General features: G+C 27.9%; 1 protein-coding gene across 1 annotated transcript; it reads left to right on the top strand.

Moving 5' to 3' along the window:
* The first annotated feature begins 549 nt into the window (after positions 1-549).
* On the top strand, positions 550-24,639 carry LOC107166226 (cilia- and flagella-associated protein 44-like). Its single transcript, XM_015514798.2, has 21 exons — positions 550-723; positions 958-1,123; positions 1,193-1,332; positions 3,108-3,402; positions 4,166-4,507; positions 4,828-5,070; positions 5,326-5,451; positions 5,551-5,739; positions 8,025-8,527; positions 17,460-17,742; positions 17,816-18,198; positions 18,286-18,387; positions 18,465-18,497; positions 18,587-18,956; positions 19,036-19,218; positions 20,331-20,726; positions 20,792-20,975; positions 21,088-21,401; positions 22,442-22,855; positions 22,956-23,090; positions 23,453-24,639. Exons 1-21 carry the CDS (start codon positions 575-577, stop codon positions 24,023-24,025), a joined length of 5,523 nt encoding a protein of 1,840 aa, XP_015370284.2. The 5' UTR covers positions 550-574; the 3' UTR covers positions 24,026-24,639.
* Positions 24,640-24,744: the final 105 nt, after the last annotated feature.

Here is a 24,744-nt window from a genome sequence, read left to right as displayed (position 1 = left end):
CAGTTTAGAATTGTGTTTGTATATATTGAAAAATTGCTTTTTTATTTAAAAGGCGAAAGGTTGAATCACAGACTATATATATAAATATATTTCATATAATATGCTGTGGTTGAAGTATCAAGTGTATGTAAATATGTTACGAGCTTTATTATTAAGAAGGTATTAATTTAGTTCTGCAGAACTGAAATGGGAGTTCTCCCATCAGAGATCACAAACTAATTATCGGGCTGCTTTTGAATGTGCCAATAATTGAAAATCTCAGTCGTGCATTAATATCTACAATTTTTAAAATCTTCGAGTCTGTGTTTCAATGAACTATATTGTGTCATAATATAATGATATATATATATGCATAATTTAGCAAATAACTTTTTATAATATTACCTAGATTCTACAATTCTAGATGAATAATTTTAACTTAATAATTTTATATTTAATCCTCCACATCCTATTGATCAAACTTAATGTTTACTCAAGCAGGATTATTTGCTAGGCAACAGAACTGTTGTTATTATTATATTTGATTTCTTTGCTGTATTTAAAATTACACTGACATTAAATTTAAAAACAAAAAATGTTTTATCATGAAGAATATGATGAACACATCATCACTAAAAAAACAATTAATAATGATCGAGATTGTTTGTTAGAAAGTAGTGATTTAATATCCAAACCAATTAGAAGTATAAGATGTACAATGGATGACAATATATTACAACTTCAGTATCCTTTATTTAATAGAAATTAGAAATAGTATTTTTGCACATAATATAGATTTTAATGTGTAATTGTGGTTATTGTCTATAATTAAAAACAAATTACTTTTTTCTATAAAAAATTAATTATATTATATATGTGTATATTTTTTAAATACATTTGTAGAGTGATTACAGGAACTGCAATGGTGTGCAGTAACACTATTTCAAAAGTTAAAAATCCTTAAGCATTATAAATAAGTCATTCTTTTGGCTATGATTGCTGTTCTAAAATGTTTAATATATGTGCTGCAGACAAGCATACGATTGTGTATGCAGCTGGTAGTTATATAATTATGTTTGATATCAATGAAGAAAAATTGAATTTTAGAAAATGTGCTGGAAATGGAGGAATAGGACATATAGCTGTAAGTTTATACCTATTTAAAGTTTTTGTGAAAAAAATGGTTAACAATAATTAATTTTTGTTGAATTAGAAAAATCCAGTTTTGAGTCACATTGCAGTAGGAGAAAATTGCAGTAATCCTCTGATTATTGTGTATGAATGGCCAACATTTGAAATAGTTAATGTTCTCAAAGGTAGTGCCGAACAACAAAACAATTGGTTGTCTTATAGGTAGGTATAACTAAAATCTTAAAATTTAAACTAGGTATCTATAAAAAAGAATTTATGTTTATATAGGTACCATTCATAGGCGCAATTTGGGTTAGATTTATGGGAGTGCTAGATTTAAGTTGACCAAAGTGATAAAATTATCTCCTAATGTCTATGACATAAAATCATAAGTTTATAACCAATAATAGTATAACATAGCATCCCCAAGCACCCCCCCCCCCAAATTGCGCTTATGATATGGGTACTGTACCTATAAACTAGGTACTTATAAACAACCTTGTTTAACATTTTGAATTCTTAGCTATAAAAATTGAAGATTTTAATAAATTAATAACTATACACTTACCTACAAAGTTATTCACAATTTTTCGAGATTTTTATGACTTCCTAAAAATTTCAACTTTAAATGCTTTCAAAAAAAAATCATTTATATATTATATGTATCTTTGATATTTTTCAATTGCTATTACCTACATCAACTTGTCAAGATCCTTGTATTATTTTTAAAGGTTTTTGACAAACATTTTTTATTGTTATTCATTGAAAAAAAAAACTAAAAATTGGTATTGTGTATAGCTCAAAACGAGTCAAAATATTTTAAATATTGTATTGTGTATTTGTTACCTATAAAAATTCATAAAATAAATTTTGGTTGAAATTCCTAAAGTATCTACGATAATTTGTTTTTTTAAATACAACAAAATAAGAAAATTATTTTATGAAAAATAGAGTGAAATTTCTAAATAGTAGGTAACATTTTTGTTTTATTTAAAATACCTTGGATAAGTTGGATAATAATAACATATGAGAAATCTTGTATAAATGATCGTATTTCAAATAAAAATGTTTTTATGAATTTCTAACAATTTCAGACAATTTTGAAATTATTGTGATTTTAATGAATTTGTCTACATATTTTATTTAGTAGCAACTAGCAATAAATATGCTGATAAATATTTTAAAAACTTTCAAATTTTTATTTAGAGTTTTTCACTTTTTAATCACCTACATAACAAAAACAAAATTGATTTTGTTAAAACTAGTTTTTCGTGAAATTTTTTTTCTGATCATTTAAAAAATTATTAGTGTGAATTTCTAACTTTAAATTTGAGATTTAACCCCTCAATAGAGATACCTGAAACCATCTATCTTAATTCTCGATGAAAACTAAAGCAGTAAGAATGCTCCAAAAGGTGATGAACTGATACCTAATGAGTAATGACAGATGAAAACATATGTGTACCTACCTATGTTTTTATGTTTTATAACAGTGTTTTCCAACCTTTTTTTACTCAACGCCCCTTTTAGATTTTAAAAATCTTACACCCCCCCCCCCCCCCCATCAATTTTTTAAAATGATAAACGTTTTATTTTTTAATAAGCTATTTAATTTAAGACAAAATATCATTTAACATTTTAACGCTACAATTTAGTTAATTTTAATTTTAAATTTAAAACCTAACCTAACGTCAAGTACCTGTCAAGATAATTATTTTGATATTATTTAAGTGTCTATAAATATTATACCTACATAATTCTGTGGATTACATTAAGTATTTTATTCTACGTAGTTATACATTTCATTACAATCAGTTATAAACAAAAAAAATTTAAATGATAGATGAGCGCTCCCCTCAAAATAAAAAATGCCCACAAGGGGGCGGTAACGCCCACGTTGGGAATCACTGTTTTATAATATAGACAATTCTTTTTAAAACCAGTACATTTTTTACCTCGTTCGAGTATAATAATTTAAATTAAATTTTTATTTTCAGCCAAAATGGTGAATATTTGTGTTCACAAGCAGGGGAACCGGATAATACTCTAACAATTTGGGATTGGAAAAAATCGAAAATAATTTTGAGGACAAAGTCTCACAATCAGGATGTATACGTTTGTAGATTTTCAAACTTTATACCTGACCATTTGATAACTGCAGGGTCAGGGCACTTGAAATTTTGGAAAATGGAAAAAACATTTACCGGATTAAAGCTTCAAGGTCATCTGGGACGCTTTGGAAAAACAGAAATATCAAACGTCATTGGAATATTCTCGATGCCCGATGAAAAAGTAAAATAATTTCAGTCATGAACATATAATCACTATAAAATATAACCTATTGGCAATAAATAAGAGGAAATATTACCATGTAGGAATCCAGAACAAATAAACTTTGGTTTTATTTAAAATTCCTTCTTTTTTTTAAAATTCGTTATCAGTTATAGTGCTTTAATTTACAACTGTGTTTTCATGTGAGCCGTGTAAAAGATTTTTCAGAAATAGAATTCTGAGGTGCATGCGTGGAATGACTAGAGAGAATAGAATAAGAGATTAATTAGGGGTTGTGTATAGGAATGTCCCCAATTTTAGATAAAATGAGGGTCATGCCATGAAGAGAAGTGACTCGAAGGCAGCAAGAGTGGCTATATAAATGATTGAGAAGATAAATAAAGGAGAGGTAGATTGAAGAAGAGACAGATAAATAGAATAGAGAATGACATGAAAACGGCTGGTGTAAGTTAAAAATATCTGGAGACTGGAGGGACATAGGTCTATATAGAGATATAGGTAGGAGCATGTTTTCCGATGATCGATCCCATATAGAAGTGAAAGGCTAAGAAAAAGAAAGCCCTTAAAATGATTGTAACCATAATCAACCACTCCCAATATACGACTACATACTAGGTAGTACCTATATAATACTTATACGACTATACATATACAATATACATAATAATAGTTTATTATGTAAATATAACTATACATATAAGTAATAATATGGTTTTTTAAACGTATACTCATATACCCGTGGATTTTGTAAATTAAACATAAGGTAGTATCCGGCTGCGATTGGGGTAATATTTTGGTGTGGGATGAAGAACTCATTGACATCGAAGTGACTAGGAAATTTAGGAAACCATGTCATTCAGCGCCGATCATCATGTTTTTGTACTCTGAAAATGACGCTCTGTTGACGAGCATCAGCATGGACGGTACGATCAAATTCTGGTACTACCCTACAGTGGACACAGCGGACCCACCTGAAAATGATCGTGTACTGGAAATGGAACCGTCGTTTACGATCAACGTCCAAGATTCTGTGGGTAGCGCGAAAATCATGGGTATGTGTAAGATCGATGACAGTGACCACGAATCGAATGACTATTTCATTCAGGTAAGTAATTAACGCTTAAACAATTTAGCTATATAATTAATTGATTATTATGATATGTTATATGTATGTACTATGTTGTATCTATACATGATATGCAAATATTATACAATTACCTATATGTGTCTATATTATACTATATATTATATACATGGTGTAACAGAATGATCTGACGAATGGAAAATAACTTTGGTTCTAAAATATTTTTTTTTTTAATTACATCGTCATAATATTTATACTAATTGTTTATCGTAAACTTTTTGATTTGAATTATGAATTTTAACTCTTAACGGCTTCATTGTCCAATTCGTATAATATTGTAGGACGGTAATGGAGGAATGTGGCTCGCTGACATCGAAATGGCTGCTGACGCGAAACCACTTAGACGGCTAGCCAAGTTCCACGGTAATAAAATAACTTCTTTGCAATCATCGCCGTTCGGTTATTATATCGCTACCACTTCGTTGGATGGTTGGCTCCATTTGCATGATGTCATAAACAAAAAATTGGTATTCACTCACGATTTTAAAGTACCAATCACTTCATCAATTTGGTTACCGCTGAAGGTATATGAACGTCAAATTGTATTTTGTATTTTGTAATTTGTAACATTGTCTTTATACTCATTTGTTATCATAGCCAGAGACATAATATGCAATACATTGATGCCTCCACAGTTCTATTTTTTGCCACTCTATAGCTATAACCAATACCCTTTAATGTGTCACTGAACATTGCTAAATAATAATTACATATACCTATAATGATTATATAATTCATGGTATAATATCTAAATAAAATTCAACTAATAATCTGTGTAGATAGTTAGTTCAGGAGATATTTTCGTTATTGGTTTTCAAACTGGAATTTTGAAAATAGTCGCTGTACCATTAAAAAAATGTATTGAAGAAAAAACACAAAATCTTACCAAATTAGTGGAAATACAAGTAAGTAATTGTAGGTACTAACTTAAAATAATTTAATGCATTTAAACTAATATATTTATGATTGCAAATAAATTAAAAACAATCGTATTCTTTTTTTAGAGTTCAAAACCTCATACTAGTTCTATCAGACATTTAGCTATAAACCTTAACACCAAAACTCTAATATCTGGAAGTGATGATAACACAATATTTATTTTCAAAATAGAAACTGGACCAATCAAGTTGAGTCCTATTGGATTGTTCATATTACCTGGCAAAGTCACTTTTATTCATTGGAAACCTTCAGAAGTAAAAATATTTTTATGTATTTACCTATATGTACCAATCTACCTATAGAAATCACTAGAATATTACGCGATTGAATGTACCTAATATAAAACACGAAAATGGTACCCTAAAAACTTTAAGAAATGCATTTGAATCTCAAAATGTTTAGTATTAATGTTTTTATAAATTAATGTTTAAAAGTATAATATAATGTATAATACCTATAGAGTTTTATTGAAAAGTAAAAAATTACGGGTACTTTTCGTAAATATATACAAAAATGTATATTATGATCAAAATTGGAAATGAATCCATAAATTGTGTATAAAAAAAGGAAACCTGCCTGCCATGTCCTAAAAAATAGCATAAAATAAATTATTTACAAAAAAAGTTCTCAAAAAATATTTTCAATTTTAATGTTCCATAAAAAATTACTCTAATTAATATGATCTTAATTAAGGGGGTCGCAGCAGACGAATTTTTCAAGCGTTTTAGACCAATAAGCGGTAGTAAATTACACATACTTTGGAATGTCCGATTTTAATTTTTTATACATGTATGAACTCTTTGACAAAATATCTAGGTTATTTAGGAAGTCGATTTTCAATTTTCAATTTTAAAAGACCTTAAAATAACGATTTTTTTTTCAAAAATTCCATGAAATAATTACGTTACATTTGTATTTATTTTTGGCACATCTAATTTTAAATCGAAAAAGTGATTCCTAAAGAGCATAGTCTAGAAGTTTATAAATTCAACCATTTTTTCAAAATTACAATCGGCCTTCAGGAAGTATGTTTAATTTACTACCGCTTTTAGTAGTTTTTATAGCATTGCAAACATGAATATTATATTTCACTTTTCGTAAAGTATTGACATGTTCCTGCGCGTGCGAGAGTTTATTTCTGCGGCGGCTCGCGGCTGCCGACCGGCCGTCATAGATTCTCGGAAGTCGGAAACAATTAGCCGATAAAGATTATTGGATAGGTATAGAACATTACTAATGGGCGACAATAATAATTATATTTTTCCAAATTTAATACAACCCACATATATTTAAATTTCAAGGAAATACAAAGTATAATAACACTATCAATATTTTCGTTATGTAAATTACGATCTAGATTATGTTAGAAACCTTGTAATTTCAAATAATAATAAAGTTTAAAAAAAATATTTTAAAAGAACATTTTTAAATAAGTGCATGTTAAATTTTATTAATTTTTTATTGTATTTATTTTAATAATTTTTGATGTATAAACTATAAATTATATTATAATTTACCTAACGAAAATATTTATATTTAAAAATTTTTTAAAAAATCAGCCTTTTGACTTAAATAAGTGTTTTAACCATATACATTTTTCTGAAAATCAAATTTACATATTGGCTATATTGAATATTTCGAAAAAAAAATTTATCAATTTTTAAGTTTTTTATTTTTTATTTTTTTTTATATGGTTTTAGAATTAATTGATTTAGTAAATGAACGTGAGTTTCCTTTTCCTATCGGGGATGGTTTTTAACACTACTTTTTTAAATAATTGTATTTGTATATAAAAATGTTAAGCAATGTAATAGTTAATAACTATGAAATAACAAAGTGATTCTCTTGTGTAGTATAATGTAATTGTACATTTTTGCGAATTGCAGCGAAAGCCGAGTAGTTAGTACTTTAGTAGGTAATATAATAGTAAAAGATAACGTGCGCAATTGAACATGATATATTGCCATTTTAATTAGGTATACGTAGTTCTGGGAATTCGTAATACTGTCGACGACCGAATGTCCATGGCACGCGATAATGGATTACACACACTAATGTTCATTTACTACTCACACATAGACATAGCCCAAATGTTCATGTTATGTGAATTGCCTAAATATTACTCCTTAAAACATGATACGCTGGAGCCCCCTTTTAATGGCCAATATGTTTAACTTCTACGTAGATTATGGAACATAAGTTACAAAAATTCATAGAATAAAGGTTAAAGACCATAAACTTGTAGGTAAATGTATTTAAAGATGCGTACTACGTTAATACGTTATGTAGATTAGACTTATACTTTGAAGCTACTTAATATGTTCTTACATATTATTTAAAAAATGTATTTTCCTGCAAGTGCATAGTCCTAGCTCCTAGATCATATAAGTATACTATTGAAATGATTCCATTACCTAGAAAACATTTTTATCCGTTGGAGGGAATTTTCAGAAGTAAATATGTTTTTATGTGTTAATCGGGATAATAATCACTAATCACTGTAATGTATTATTGTTTTCAATGTTTATATTGATTTCAGAAACAGATGGTATTAATAAGTTGCGCTAGTGGACATATTGTAGAAGTAAAAGTTCCTACAACTCGTCCTTCGTACACTACAGAATCATTTTTGTTGAAACTTGAATCGAGTGTAATACAAACAGTGAGCGTTAAGTCAGAAATATGTCGTCAACGTTATTTTTTTGATTTGGAGCAGAAAAAAAAAGATAAACTCAATAAAAAAATGGAGGAATTGAAAATTATCAGAGAGAAAAATCCCGATGCCGAAATTGACGAAGTGTCATATCTTGAAGATTTTACAGAAGAAAACGAAGAACCACCAAAAATCTATATTCCCCCATTTCCAAATCCCGTATTATTTGCAATTTACACCCCATCAGAGAAAGGTATATGGGTGTCGATTGATGGATATGATGCTGGTTATTTATACGAATATGAATTTAACACGTCTAGACCAGTCATGAATTCACACATATTAATACCACATAAAAATAATATTTCTCTAACTGCGATCACAATGTTGTAAGTATATTATATACCTACACTAATACTACGCATACCTACTATATATAGTACAATAGCTCGGTATCTCGTACCTACTATAGTATTGACTATAGTAGGAATGAGGTACCTATTAAAAAAAAAAAAAAAAACATAGAACGCTACTCGATAGTTTTCCTCTACAAAAAAATTTGTGGATCATAAAAATGTTAAGGGGATTCGATGCCGACCGGTTTTAAGGAGATAAATATAGGTAATTTCTATAGTACCTACGTGGCTACGTGCGTGCAAGACATGGTTACGTGTGTGTAGTAACTGATTACTAGAGACTAGACAGTGTGAGTGACTCCCGCCCCACCATCATTCACCCAGTGGTGCAATTTCAATTACTCGCCTAATTATTAAGTGTATCATGTATGCAGATAGTTACGAGTGGACAGTGGTTATTATCGGTGACATGGTACCTATAATAAAAAAGCTAATTATTATAAAACAAATACATTCTTTATTTTACATTTAAATATAGTATATATATAAAATAAAAAAAAAGCGGGAAAGTGGGTGTCACTCTGCTGTACATTGGTGGTGGGGTGGACCTCTGACTAGGGTAGGTTAAATTTGAATGCAATGATAGGTATCATTGTATACGAAAAACGATTCTAAACGGAGACGGTTTATCTGTCTGGGATATATTATAGATTATTAAACATTTTCAAATCTTAGATTTAAAAAAATTTTTTTTTATGAATTTCTAGGATAAAATAATTTACGAATTTTCGTGATTTTTACGTATGTTGTCAAAATTAAAATTTGAATGAATGTAAAAAAAAATTGTGGCTATATATTTCTTTTATTTTTCAACTGCTATTGTAAAATTATATTATGAGCCTTGTACTAAATTCTCAAATCTTAGAATTAAAAAGAAAAACTTTTATGAATTTCTATCTAAGATAATTTGAACATTGCAGTAATTTTTATGTATTTAGTAAAAATTTGAACTGTAAATGCTTATAAAAAAAAATCGTGCCTATGTATTTTTAATATTTTTTAACTGCTATTGTTAAATTGTGTAAGAAGCCTTGTATTAAATTTTCAAATCTTAGATCTAAAAAGAAAAACTTTTATGAATTTCTATCTAAGATAATTTGAAAATTGCCGTAATTTTTACGTATTTAGTTAAAATTTGAACTTCAAATGCTAATTAAAAAAAGTTGTGCATATGTATTCTTATAATTTTTTAATCACTATAAGAATAACTTATGAGGAACTTTGTATTAAATTTTAAAGTATTTTTATTGGGCCAAAAAAATTTTATCGACAATTCAAAAAAAAATTTTCAGAAAAATGGAAAATGTCAGTTGTCTATAAATATCTCAAAAAAAGTCAATATATTTTGAAAATAATATCATGTAAAGAAAATGCCAAATTAAATAACTGGTAAAATTTTCAAGTATCTTAGACTTATAATTTTTGAATAATAACAAATATTTAAAATCGTTATCGTTACGCTATTTTCGTAAAAATTTAAAATTCAAACGCACTTAAAACTTTTCCTATAATGATGTTTGAGTTTTCTTTATAGCTAATTGAAGGAAAACTTATGGAAAACTTAGTATTTCTAATCCTTAGTTATAAACACAAACAATTTTATGATTTTTCAACTTCAAAATTACTTGCAAATTTTCGCGTTTTCGACAGATTTCGTAAAAATTTGAACTTTAAACGCTTATAAAAAAAATTGTGACTAATTGTGACGATTTTTAATTTTTTTTTATCTTCAATAATAACAAATCATAAGGAACCTTATATTAAATTTTCAAGTATTTTTGGTGATCCGACATTTTTTACCGACACTTCAAAAAAAAGTTCTCATAAAAATTGAAAATTTCAGTGTTGCCTATATAAAGAACTCAAAAAAGTCAAATTTTTTTGAAAATTAAACTGTATATAGATATTACTAATATAATCATTTGGTGAAAATTTCAAGTATTAACAGTGATTAGTTTTTGAATTACAACCACATAAAAAAATCGATTTGGTCGAAAACTGGTTTTGCGTAAAAATTCCGGTTTTTCTGTCATTTTTTTATTTGTTTTTCTCAATTTTTTTGAAAACTGTTGAAAAATGTTTGCTTTTGATCTCTATAATGCACCAAGGATATTCACTTTTACATCAGAAACCACCCCCAAAGTTTGAAATTGAAGCATTATTTCGACTAGACACAGACACAAAAACAAAAAAACACACATCATTGTGAAATCAATACATTCATCACTTCGTTCAGAATCTAAAATAATAATCTTGTTTTTTTTTTTTTTTTTTTTTTTTATTCATAAAGTTTTACTGACGAATGTCATCTTAACTTACTGTTAATAACATTATTTTTTTTAACATTTAGAAAATAAATAACAATTAAAAAAAAAAATACATTAGTGATATAAGATACAAATGACTACATATATGTAATATTATAATAATATTATAATTTCTTATTAAATTAAATTAAATTAAATAAATTGGTTATAGGCGTTATAGCAACAAGTCGTGGGGACGTCCACGCTTGAGTCGGCGTACAGAAGGAGGGACACTTAGTTTGTAATATTTCGCACTGTGAGCAGAGTTGATGTGGCCGAAGAAGTTGATTGCTGATTTTTTTATGAACTCAACTATTGTGGGTAGCTGGAAGTCTTGATGAAGTGCATCGTTGCGTACAAACCATGGGGCATTAGAAATGGTTCTCAGAACTTTTGATTGAAAGATTTGTATTTTATGTATGTGGGTTTTTGCACAATTTCCCCACACAGGGGATGCGTAAAGAAGTAATGGTCGTAGTATTTGCTTATATAGCATAAGAGAGCATCTCCAGCTTAATGCAGTTTGACGGTTAATCAACGGGTATAGAACTTTTAGTCTTTGGTAGCCTTGTTGTAATTTGGAGGTGATATGAGGATTCCAGGTTAATTTCCTGTCCAAGATTACACCGAGGTATTTGATATTTGGTGACCAAGGAATACTATTACCGTTCAATTTCAAATTTTCAGGAGTTTTGGGGCGCCGGTTGGAGAAGAGTACCGCTGTACTCTTTTGAGGGTTTAATGCAATTTTCCATTTTTCTCCCCATTTTTGGATTTCATCCAAGTGGGCTTGAATATTTTGTGTTAATGTTTCAACGTCCTTAGCGCTTGAGTATATAGCACTATCATCAGCGTATAGTGCTACTTCAGTATTATTCGTTGTAGGGAAGTCCGAAACGTATAGATTAAAAAGTAATGGTGAAATTTTTGAACCTTGTGGTACACCTGCGTTGATTTGTTTTGTTTCCGAAGTAGTATCATTGATTCGAACTTTGAAGTAGCGATCAGAGAGGTAGGATTTAATTAGATAATATATTGCAGTGGGAGTGTTTAATGTTTTTAATTTATATAAGAGTCCGTCATGCCATACGCGATCAAAGGCTTGGGCTACGTCTAAGAAGGCAGCACCTGTGTGTAGTTTTTTTTCAAATCCATCATTTATATGCTCCGTTAGTCGTAAAAGTTGTTGGGTAGTGGAGTGGTGAGATTTAAATCCAAATTGGAAATGCGGAATAGCATTTATTGCATTTAAATAACTGGTAAGCCTTGAGTGAATAATTTTTTCAAATATTTTTGATACTGAGGACAGAAGGCTTATAGGTCTGTAATTTATGGGGTTTGAGTTATCTTTACCTGGTTTTTTGAACAATATTATTGTAGCCAATTTCCATTCAGCAGGAAAGTACCCGATTTTTATTAGGGAATTGAATAAGATGGATAAGTATGTTATTGCTTTTCTGGGTAGATTTTTTAGAATAGTATTAGTGATTAAATCGTGTCCGGGTGTTTTTCTTTTTGGTAATTTTTTGATTATATCTAAGATTTCATTGGGGCTTGAGTATGGCAGCATATTTTGGGGATGAATATCGTGCTCGCTTAGTTTTTGTTGAACTAGATAGTTTGTAGAGTTATCTAGTGAGCTGTTTAATGTAAAAGAATTTTCAAGAGTATGAGCAAACAATTCGCATTTATCGGCTTCTGTATTTAGATAAGCATCTCCCGCTTTCAAGGGGGGGATTTCATTGGAATTCGGTTTTATTAATCTTTTGGTTGCAATCCATAAGTTGGAGTCTGCTGGGTGTATAGTAGATAAATATTGTTGATAACAGTTAATTCTGTGTTCTTCGAGTGAGTTTTTGACCTTTTTTGTTAGGTAATTTAATTTTACTCGATCTTGTGGTAGTCTATGTAGTTGCCAGAGTCTCCTCGTTTGATGTTTTGATTTGATTAATTTTAATATTGAATGGGGAAGTTGATTAGGGCTATAATTGGTTTCCGTGTTTGGTTTTGCTGAGCATGTATTGGCCGCTTGACAGATGATTTCGCGAAGATGTTTTACTGCATTATCTGCGTTGGAAATGTTTAAAATGTTTTTAGGAATAATTAGGTTTTGAGTAATATGTTGTTTGAATTTTTCCCAATTTGGTTTCCCAGTGATGAGTTTGCGGGTTGGTATTGAAAATGATACAGACGCATCTATTGTAATTTTTACAGGTAAATGGTCTGAATCGAGTTCAAATAGTGGTTTTTGGTTAATAGAAAAACGGATCGATTTTTGTAAAATTACGTCTAAAATATCAGAACTTCTGTTTTGATCATATGGGAAGTAGGTAGGTGTATCTGGAGCACACATGATCGTGGAGCTATTTGAGAGATATTTGAATAATTTACGTCCGTTTGCATTTGTAGCTTTGCAGTTCCACGTTGTGTGTTTGCAGTTTAGGTCGCCTATTAACAAAATTCTTTGATAGCTATTTAAAATTTTTTCAAAGTCATTAGTGTACATTTGAAAGCTCGGCGATTGGTATGCGCTAATTATTGTTGTGATTGAGTGATTAATTGAAATAGATATTGCTACTGCTTCAAGAGTTTGTAATGAGGGTAGATATGATTGTTGATGTTTAATTTTAGTTTTAATTATTATAGCGACACCGCCTGAAGGACGTACTGCTAGCCTATCTTTGCGATAAGTGGTGTACCCATTAAATTTAATTTTATCACTAGTAATTAGGTGTGTTTCGCTTACACACGCGATATCGACATTATGTGCTGATAAGAACGCTGCGAATGTGTTACGATTATGTTTAATTCCATTGGCATTCCAATTTATGATGACTAGCTTAGAATTATTTATAATATTAGACGACATTAATACTGTTTAGTAGAGCAGGTAGATTTTCGATAACTTTTTTAATAATCTGTGAGATGAGTGAGCTAATTAATGGCATTAATGACTTTATAAGCTCATTGGTGATATTAGAGTTGTTAATTTCTTCTTTTTGATGATGAATGTTTTTTTTTTTAAGTTTTTCGGCATAGGTTGGAGCGTTGCTTGAGTTTGGAGTTATATGAATTGGATCTTGATTTTGGGGAATTATGTGATCAACAGTATAGGCTAGGGTTTTGATATTATTGTTATCGTTTAAATTGCACGATTGCGTTATGTGTTTGGGAGCGTTCCTGAAACGATTGGATGTATTTTTAGTTTTAATTTGCTTGTATATCTTACAACCTCTGTAATTAGCAGGATGATTTTCATTGCAATTGACGCAAATAGGTGGGGTGTTTATGTCTTTGGTGCAATCGGAATAATGGTGGTTTTCTAGACATTTGACGCATCTTGGGGGAAGATTACAAAAATTTTTTGTGTGTTGGAAGCGTTGGCAGTTTTTGCATTGTGGTATGGACGAATCGCTTTTGCGACTCTCAACTGTGATAACGCAATGCAGGAGGCGATCAAGTGAAAAAATATTTTTTTCCGATTTGTCAAGTAAGACTGCGACTATTGGGATGGGAGATTTGTGACGGTTTTGGAGACGAGTGACCGATGTGACATTGTATTTTAGCTCGACCAGGGCCTTGAATATTGTTTCTTCAGGAATAGAAGTTGGCATGTTTCTGATTATTACTGATAGATTTCTTTCTTCGGGAAGTTGGTAGGTGTGGTATTTTATTTTAATTTCAGATAGGTATTTGGTAATTGTACGATAGTCGTTAACAGTTGATAAATTCAATTTTAAAAATACATTTTTATTATTAATGTTAAAATTTTCTACTATCATAGGAGTGATCTTATCTAGAAACGCAATGTAATCGTCGATGTCATATATATACAGTGGAGGAATTTTTTGTTTTACCTCTTCGAGATCCGTGTCCTCTTCTTCAAAGTTATCATCATTTTGATCTTCATAGTTTGCGATTGGGGTGAATCTATTCTTGTTGGTTAGCCGCGGAGACAGGGCCGCGCTGCTGGTACGTTTATGGCCCGAATGTTGGGAAGTATTGGATTTTGGCATGATTGCACCATACACTGAACTTTGATTTATAAACACGCGCGACAGTAAAGATAAGCGAGCGGGATACGTGTAAGCACTACCTGTTACGATGAGTGCCGCACGAGGAGTGAATAATCTTGTAGTAAGACTGGAGTCAAATAAAAGTTATAATATAAAACTAAAATAATAAAATAACATCTTTATAAATTCAGTCCAGTTCTTAGATCAATTCTTTTATTCTTTAGTCTTCGATCAAACCGAGAGTCGATAAGTTCAGGAAATAAACATTCCATGTAAAGTTTCTCTAACCAAGGCTTAATTTTTTCCAGAAATCGTAATTTTTGTATATTTTATCAGTTACCTACCATCCCTATATCAAAATAAGAACCATCAATATAAATAAAATATTATTTACCTATTAGAAATAATAAATTTATTAAAATCATACCTTTTGGTGTCCACACAACAAAGTAACAGTAGTTTCTTTCAGATATTTCCAATTGTACTTGAAAATAATAACTATGTGTGGTTTTCAATATCAATATTCCATCTTTAAAACTCATAAATTTAATTTTTTATTTTCAAAAGCTTTTTCGGGTGTTATTTCTGTAACGAACGCTGGACATTTAATCTCAACTATTCCGTCATTATATATCAATTAAACCGTCGGGGTTAGCTGCCAAAAATCTTAATTTTTGATGTATAAAAGACCACTAGACTGAATATTTACACCTAGTTAAATTTCTAAATATTTTTTCGCAATCGGCTAATTTTCAATTCCATATCCAAACGAAAAAGCTATAGGTATCAATTGATTATTATTATTTCGAACTAAATAATAAGTGAATAAGTAAATGATATCGAACTTTATTTTTTTTCTATCATGTATTCGTATTTATAATTCATAAATTTAATAAAAAATAAATAACCTTGTAGCAACATTGCCGCAAAATAGCTCATCCAATATTTATTTGACAGTATTTGCCCTAGAGGAAGTAGATCTTAGTTTTGCAATTTTTCCGAAATTTGAAGTTGTAAAACGCATTTTACGTTGTTTGATTCTTTATCCTCGAAATCGTAAAGTTGCATAAAGCCAGTGAGAATATGTAAAATCCTATAAATATCTGCAGGTTTCTAATAATAAATAATATATAATATATTCTGTTATTCTGTATACTCAATGCAGGTAGTAACAGGAAGGCTCGACAAATTAAATAACCTTTGTACCAAATGCTAATCAATAATTTTTAACATTATTTTTATTTTTTTTTTATATCATTTAAAAATGGTTGTGCTACCTACACGAATACGGAATAGTAATATTTTTTATTTTTATTTTTGAATACTGAAAATAAAATATTTTAAATTGTATATAGTGTGATTAGTGATCATGATATAAGGTAACACTAAATATGTCAGGTCTCAAGTGGATGGCCTTGTATTGAAATGAGGTTTTCGGGAGGTAACAGGGAACATCTTACATCTACATATTTTCGGATAAACTTAAAATTTTTAACACTTGGTGTGCGCATGCGCAATATAACTTACATTTTTTTTTTAATGAAAACACAATTGTTTCTACATATTCGATAGATTATTTTTTTTAACATTTTTTGTTTAATTTTTTTTTTTATTTACAAAACTGACCAAGTTAGAGTAGGTAAGGTAAAATTTGGATTTATGCATAATTCATGTTTAATGAAATTTTCATTTATAACCACTGGAAATAATAAAACAAGTATGAAATAATTGAACATTATTTTTAGTGTATAATATTTCGTCAACTGTATTAACTAAATGGAAAATAAAATAAAATGTATTAACAAAATTGAACTATATTAAGACGTCTAATATTTTTGGATGTTTAAGTGGTTTATACAGATCCATCTGTTTATCTTCAGGACTTAAAACCAAAATACAGGCAGCATTTGATATTTTAAGTGAGTGCTAAATTAATAAGGCGTGGCTTTGATTGAATTTTCGACTTTTGAGGCGACTTGATTACTCGAATCATGTTTAAAAGTAGGTGAGAGGGTGGGTAGAGTACCTATTATTTATCAAAAATACTTACTTTATTTATATCTCTTCTAATTATATCCTAATTTAGAGGTGAGGAATTTTCTGTTATATTTTTTTGAATCCCTTTCTAATTTTTTTATAATTACACTTAGATAGGTATCTATACTTATAAGTTATAAGTTATACATTTTTAATATTTTGTAATTCATAAAGAGTACCTATAAATTATTGCATGAGTAATAAATGTATTTATAAATGATATACCTACAGCTAGTATAGAAGCCGCTTGTTAGGAACACGGATAATTGATACAATTGCACGTTATTGAAATAAATTGCTTATTAGAAACAATCGATTAATTGACACATTTCCCCTTGGACCCAAAGTGTTTCTATTAAGCGGATTTTACTGTAGTAGTATTATACACACAAATATACATATGTATACCTACTGCTATCTTAAAATTAGTTAACCCTATTAATTTTTGTAAGAATCTCTCATTTTTATTTAATTACAATGTTTTTACCTTATGATATAAGTAACTCTCCATATTCTAATTATTATTATTCTAATTATAATTTCAAGTGGGACTGATCCATTAAAAATTTTGATGGGATTTGCTGATGGTAGAATACGCCTTACAAACGTTCAACTAAAAAATTTATCAGATTTTGGTGACTACATTGAATATTCTATTCACGATAACAAAAAAGGAACAGTAAATATGATGTGTTTCAGTCACGATAACTGTATGTTATACACTTGTGGCGATGATGGGAACATTTTTAGCTTTATGTTTCAATGTGATAATGAAGTCATTGAGCATATGATTTCTATTTCAGAATTGCCTCAGTCATCTGTATTTGTTGTAAGTAATACATAATAGTATTACCTACTTATCTAATTATCTTAAATGTAAATTATATTTATTTATAAATTAGGGAAAAGACATTTTAATTATTAAAGAAGACCTAAAACTAAGTTTGGAAGAGAGAAAGATTCATAAAAAAAACCTTAGAGCTTTAAACTTAGCTAATACAGAAAAGGATAAAATTAGTTGTTTATTGTATGATTTGAGAGATAAGTTCAAACAAGTTTTAATCAGCAACAAGTTATTACCTGAAACACTGCAATTATCTGATGAATATTTTCAATTAGATAATCGGATTAATAGTTCACTTATTAAAGAAGCACAATGTGAAATGGATAAGTTACATTTGAAGCTAGCGTTAGATTATGAAAAGAGTTCATTAGGTCTTAAGTATTTAAAAAATTATTTCATCGATCCAATTGTGATTAATAAGTTTGCAGTTAAAGCAATTTTGTATGTGTAATTATTATTATACATGCATAATTTTTTATATAGGTATAATTTTTGCTTATAACTATGTTTTAAATTAAATATTTACAGGAGTGATGTAGAAGTCAAAACGTTATACCATGAAATGCGTGATAATTTATTTAGTAATTTAGTTGAAGAATTTTTATCCAAGAAACTTCCAAAACGGCCTAAGTAATTAATTTTAATAATTATATCTAAAATATATTCAACATTTTAATCAATTTATAAATTATACCTACTCTACTTAGGCTTGAGGAAATAAAAGATCCAGAGAGTGTAAGGTCAGTATAACTTTAAATTAACTATGCTACCTAGCAAATTGAAAAAATAATCATTATTATGTTAATATTAGTACTTACTCTCATTGCAGTATTTGTAGAAGACGTGGATCGATAGTACTAACCAAAGAAGCTCTCAATCAAATACATAATGTATCTGAATCAGAAATATTTCTTCGAAATGTATTTGAAGAGTATTCTTCGTTACCAAAGAAAATTCAGAGTGCTATTGATAGGTTTGCTGCTAGAAGACATTTTGAAAATCAAGAAATTCTTAAAATTCAAAACATGTATAATAATAAGCCAGATAATAATAATATTGAGGAAGAAGAATTGCTAGATAATGCCTGGGATACTATTGGCTATTTGAACTTAAAAACCGGACCAGACTTTAAACTAAAAGAAAATGAAATTATTACAATGGAAGATAAATTTAAACAATACATTAAAATAAAAAAAGAGGTTATTTATACATTTTTCAAAATATTTCAAAATACATTTCTTATAAATTTAAGTACATAATTATGCATTTATTTAATAGGCATTCAATTTGAAAACAACTTTTAATGAAAAAGTGATATGTCTTAAACCACGTAAAATAAGTTTAATACATGATTATAAACAATTTAAATTTGATATTTGTATGATACAAAAAGAATTTAATGATTCAGAATTAACAACTCCATCAAATTTCCCTGAAGTTATAATGGATAAATTGATTGATGTAAGATACAATATAAAACTAAATTAATTTTATAATTTTATTAATTATACATTTTGAATATGAAGTAGGTGCCTACCTAAATTACTTTTGAACATGACATAGTCTCTTATTAATAATAACAGACAAACATCTCTAGTATATTAACATTTATTATTTTTGTGTACTATATACAGTAGTTATGTTAATGTAATTTATTATATACATAGTTCTTTCTTTTTTATAACGTAACAACTATCCTTTCTATGAGCCCTTTACAGTGCCAGATTTAACAAAGTAGAGGTTGAAATTTCTAAGCCTCCTAGAATATTATTAACTACTCAGTACTCACATCTTTAATTTTACTCCTCAATAATTAAAATAAGTAGTTTAGATAATAATTAATCACCAACTAATTTTAATGGAAATGTTTACTCAATTTTTTTTTTTTTTTTTAACTTATTTATTTACAGAAAAAATTAATTAATTAATTATATTTTAATTAAATTTACTAACTAAAAAAAAATGATTCTCAATAAACTATAAAAAATAGATTAACATAAAGTAAATAAAATTATAATACTTGGTTCAAAACAATTTGATTGTCAAATATTTCCGGCGGTCGATGGAAGCTTGAAACATACAATGTTAATTTTTGTTGTCTGATAATATAAAATATATTTGATAATATCCAAAATCAAAATGTCTATTGCATACAATAAAAAAATGGTTTTCCATTTTTACAGGTTCCCTATAAAGCCTATAAGCCTACTGGTTACTTTACCTAATTTGTAGTCTGACACTGGCCTCTTACGAGGATGATACAGATAGTCAATATATAGAGCCATCTTTCTCTTCATACTTAACTCTAGGCACCTACCTATTATTTCGTAAATTTCATTATTTTTATTAGGAAATTTGGTAATAAATTATGCAAAACTTTTTATATAAATATTATTATTGTTATGTAATCATTAGGCTATATACTATCATTTAGCACACACTAGCTCATATACTGTTTATAAAATAAATAATAAAATCAAATAATTTTTTTTGTACCTATGTGTATTGTAAGAAATAGGTAAGTACTATCTAAGTTCCTAATTGCTTATTTATTTGATCTAATTACATTCCAGTCTAGTTTAATTGATTCATTTGAACCTATTGGTCATTGGGATCCGACAGATTTGGTTTTAAAGCCCGGGAAAAGTCATTTTCTGTATAAGAATGCAATATTTGATGAGCTTACTCATTTAGAAATCATTATGCAAAATATGAGAAAAGAACAATTAAAATATAGACATAAGCATTTGCATGAAACTATGTTAACAAAAATTAATAAGTTTGATGATGATTTAACGGAATTGAATAAAATGCGAAAAGATGTCAAGCTCAGAATTAAATTTCTTGATTTATTAGCTTTAACATTTGAAGAAGAATTAATAATTTTAAATGATTTTGACTTAGTTGAAGATGAATGTTTACACAGTGTTTACCTTAAAACAGGTTTAAAAAACGATAAAATTAACCAAGTAATGTATTTTTATTAGCTGCTACCAATTAATAATATGCTAACTATACATTTAAATATTACTAGATACAAAGCATTCGAGAAGAAATCAAATATTTGAATGATGTTATCAATAATAAATCAAATATGCTAATAGACATTCAACATACTTTTGATATGGAAATTAGGAATGATGGTTTTGCTAAACATCTTAAAAAAATTTTTAAAAAGAAATTGAAAGTACCTAAACTCAAATCTGATGATGCTGATGGTATATTATTATTTATTTATTTTATAATTCTTCCCCCAAATAGTTGTTTAAAAAAGTTTCACATTTTCCATAAAAAATGTATATTGCTGCAATATACCTATTTATGTTTTAGATACACTATCATCATCTTCATCTGACGGAAGTGATGAATCTGATTCTGAATTCATAAATGAAAATGCAGAATCATTTACAGCAATATGTCGAGAAGTAGTGTTTGACGAAAAAGTATTACCATTAGGGTGCGATCCAAAATTATTTAATATTACATTAGAGTTGAGGTCAAAACGATATGAAATTGAACAAACTATAGAGGACAGTAAAAAAAAAATTGATGTTCTTAATACACATTTAAGTTTAATATATGAAGAATTTGATGCCATTGAGAATGAATTAAAACAAAATATAAATGAACTAGAAGCATATCGGGTTAGAATTTTACTTTAATAATTATTAAATTTTTAGTTTTGGGTGACTTTAAATGTAAGCTCATTAACTTTACATTAATTACTTCTTTGAAAGAATATCATCTCAGTGACATAAACAACTTACAGTAGAAATTCAACATTTTTTAAAGTTTATTATACCAGAGTAAGGTCAATAATTTAGTAGATATCAAAATCAATATTTGTATTTAATTATTGAAAAATTTGGTTATATACCTAGCTATTATTATAATATTGATTTGTATAATTTTTAATTTTTAATTTTTTGGTGAATTGATTTAATCATTAAATCTTTAAGAGGACGCCACATTCGCATGTGCTAACATAAACGTAGAACATAGCAACTTGCGTGGGATAACTGTTCTCCCTAGAATTATCAAAATTCTACAACAGATAGGTAAGAACTTTATCTGTGTTTTAGTGCCGTTGTCTTTTTGATGGCATAAATATAATTTAAGTTATTAGCTTAAGAAAAAAAAATTGTTTTTATTTTTATATTTAGTTATGAAAAATTATTGGTTTGTATCATAAAAAAAACAACGGCACTAAGACACAGATAAAGTTCTTAACTATGTGTTGTAGACTTTTGATAAGTCTACTATAAGTGCTGAGGGAGAACAGTTGTCCTGCGCAAGTACAGTTTTTGCTATGTTCTATGTTTGTAAGACGGAGACAGAGGGTGTGACGTCCTCTTAAAATGCCAACACATAATTTTAGTAGGCAGCAATAATAATATCAAATTTTAGTTATGTAACTTTTATTCGTGCTTATTAAACAATTTTATTCAAAATAGAAATGACATTTTGGGTTATAGTATTTTCATAAAAATAATTCAATGAATACATTTTTTTTAGTTCTGTATTATTGTTTAAGAACTATTTTTTTAGATTCCCAATTTGTACTCTGTAATTTTACCTGAATTGGAGTTAATTTTAATCAATTTTTAAAATAATAATTTGGTTTAACCTCCTATTTATCATAGTATATGTATTGATTTTTACATATTATATGTTTGAATAATAGGTAAAAAAACAATTGAAACTAAATGATATTAAAACCACAATTGTATTAAATAAATCTCAAATTACTAAAGATAAATTATTGAAAAGTTGTATCTTATTATATGGAAATGTTATGCAAGATTTAACAAATAGAGTGATGGATTTAAAAAAAGAAGAAAAAGATATAATATATACATTCAAAAATGAAAAATTAGTTGCTAAACAGTTTCGTACAGAAATAATTAAAATGGAGAACATTCTAAAAAGCTATAAGATAGCCATTAAGGATGAGATGATAAAGAAATTTAAAATTGAAACAGATTGGAATTTTTTAGATGAGATGGAAATGACTATAATCAACTATATGATTATTAAATCAAAGTCCAAGGCCAAAGATACAAAGGAAAGTTTTATTCAAGAAATAAGACTATTAGAAGTACCTATATACCTATTAAAATATTATAATATAGGATAAAGAAACAACCATTTTAGATACTATGTAGTATGTACTGTTTTATGATTTTTTTTTATTTCAGAATAAAATCAGCTCTAAAACAGAATCAATAATTGATTTATTAAAATGGAATACTTTCAAAATACAAATCTTAAAAGATGTTTGTGCAAACATTAATAAAATTCGACAGTATTTGATGGAACAACAGAAGATCAATGTAAATATTAAATTAATATTATTTTCTAATAAGCTAGTACATAAATTAACCTCTCATCTTAAGATATTAAGATTATTAGTTAATTAAAATTTAGTACCATTCATAGAACTATAAACTAGCTCAAGCTCATGGTTCTATTAAATGTAAACAGTAAAAAATGTGCTAACAAATAAAGCTTGAAAATATTTTTGATGTTAATACTTAGATACAGATAGTGAATATTTATCTTATGTTAAAAGAATCACCCTATGGCCTATATACTTGCACATAGAAAGATAGGGTTTATGTTCAAAATTCAACAATAAGTATTATCATATTATACCTACCCATCATATAATAAATATTTATTTTTTAATACATAGATAAAACTTCAAAGTCTGAAAATGGATACATCATTTACTACGGAACTCACAACCATTAAACATACATATGATACATTATTAAAACGGAAGGAAGACATTAGTGAGAAAATATACATGTATAAATGCAAAGGTAAAATGTTCCCTCCGATAGTAAAACAATCGTGCACAAAATCAATGCAAAGTCAGGCAGTCAATGACAGGTCCTTAGCTACAACAACTATTACCCCACAAGAGGAGAGCGAGGAGTCATGGACAATCAACGATGAACAACTTACTTACAACATGGAGTTTAATGTAGAACCGAAGAAATTGATTTTTTCCAAACAATCATCACGGTTAACAAAACAGTCATTACACTATGATGGTTTTGAAAATGTTGATGAAGAGTACAAAACAAACAAGTGGACAGATTATTATGTTGATGAAGTGATACCGCCTTCAGAGGTTGTTGAAGACTTTGCAGAATATAATGATTTTAGCGAGAGAACTGACATTCAGAACAGTGTGACTGACGACAACCAATCAAATGATAGTCACAATAATATTTATGTAGATAAAAAAATCAAAAATTAGCACAACGAATGAAATAAAATGAAACAAAACAAAATATAAAAAATAAATGATAGGATTGTAAATTGTTTTTTTTTTTTTAAATAATGAAATACCAACTTCATAAATATTGGGGAAGAAATTTTAGAATATTTACAATTGAAAAAATAACATTTATCATGATTAATACCATTAGTATTATTACATTTTATATTAAGTATTTTAATTAATTTTTGAAATTCTTTTAAAAATGTTAAGTAAACCTATTATAATAATATAATAGTAATATTCCAAATGCCTACATCAAAATTATGTTGAACTTCTATTAAATTAATTGATATTATTAAAATATTTGATTTCTTTTCAAATGCTTTGTATCGAAGCAATATTAAAAATGTTTAGTTAGTTAATAATTTATCGCAGTTTATTGGAATATATTAGGTTCTTGGTTAAATTTATAAATTTGTAAACCTAGTATAACGTATACATTGTAAATATTCACTTTCAACAAAATTAAAATCACATAAAATGATTCTTATTTGAATGTTAATGCCAATAACTTAAGAAATGCATTATGTTATTTGCTGATACTATTTTCAATATGTCATAGTTGTTACTTTATTTCTAATCAGTAGTCCTTATTAATTAATTTTATAAATACTGAACAATTTTAAAAATATTAAATTTTATTTTATTTTTTGTCAATTTCATAATAAAATATTGTAGTTAAAAATGAAAAAATA

This window comes from Diuraphis noxia, unplaced genomic scaffold (assembly GCF_037042655.1).
Source record: "Diuraphis noxia isolate RWA-SAM2 unplaced genomic scaffold, SU_Dnox_SAM2 contig0002, whole genome shotgun sequence".
Lineage (NCBI taxonomy): Eukaryota > Metazoa > Arthropoda > Insecta > Hemiptera > Aphididae > Diuraphis > Diuraphis noxia.
The sequence above is the reverse complement of the archived record's forward strand: the minus strand, read 5'-3'. Positions and strand labels throughout refer to the sequence as shown.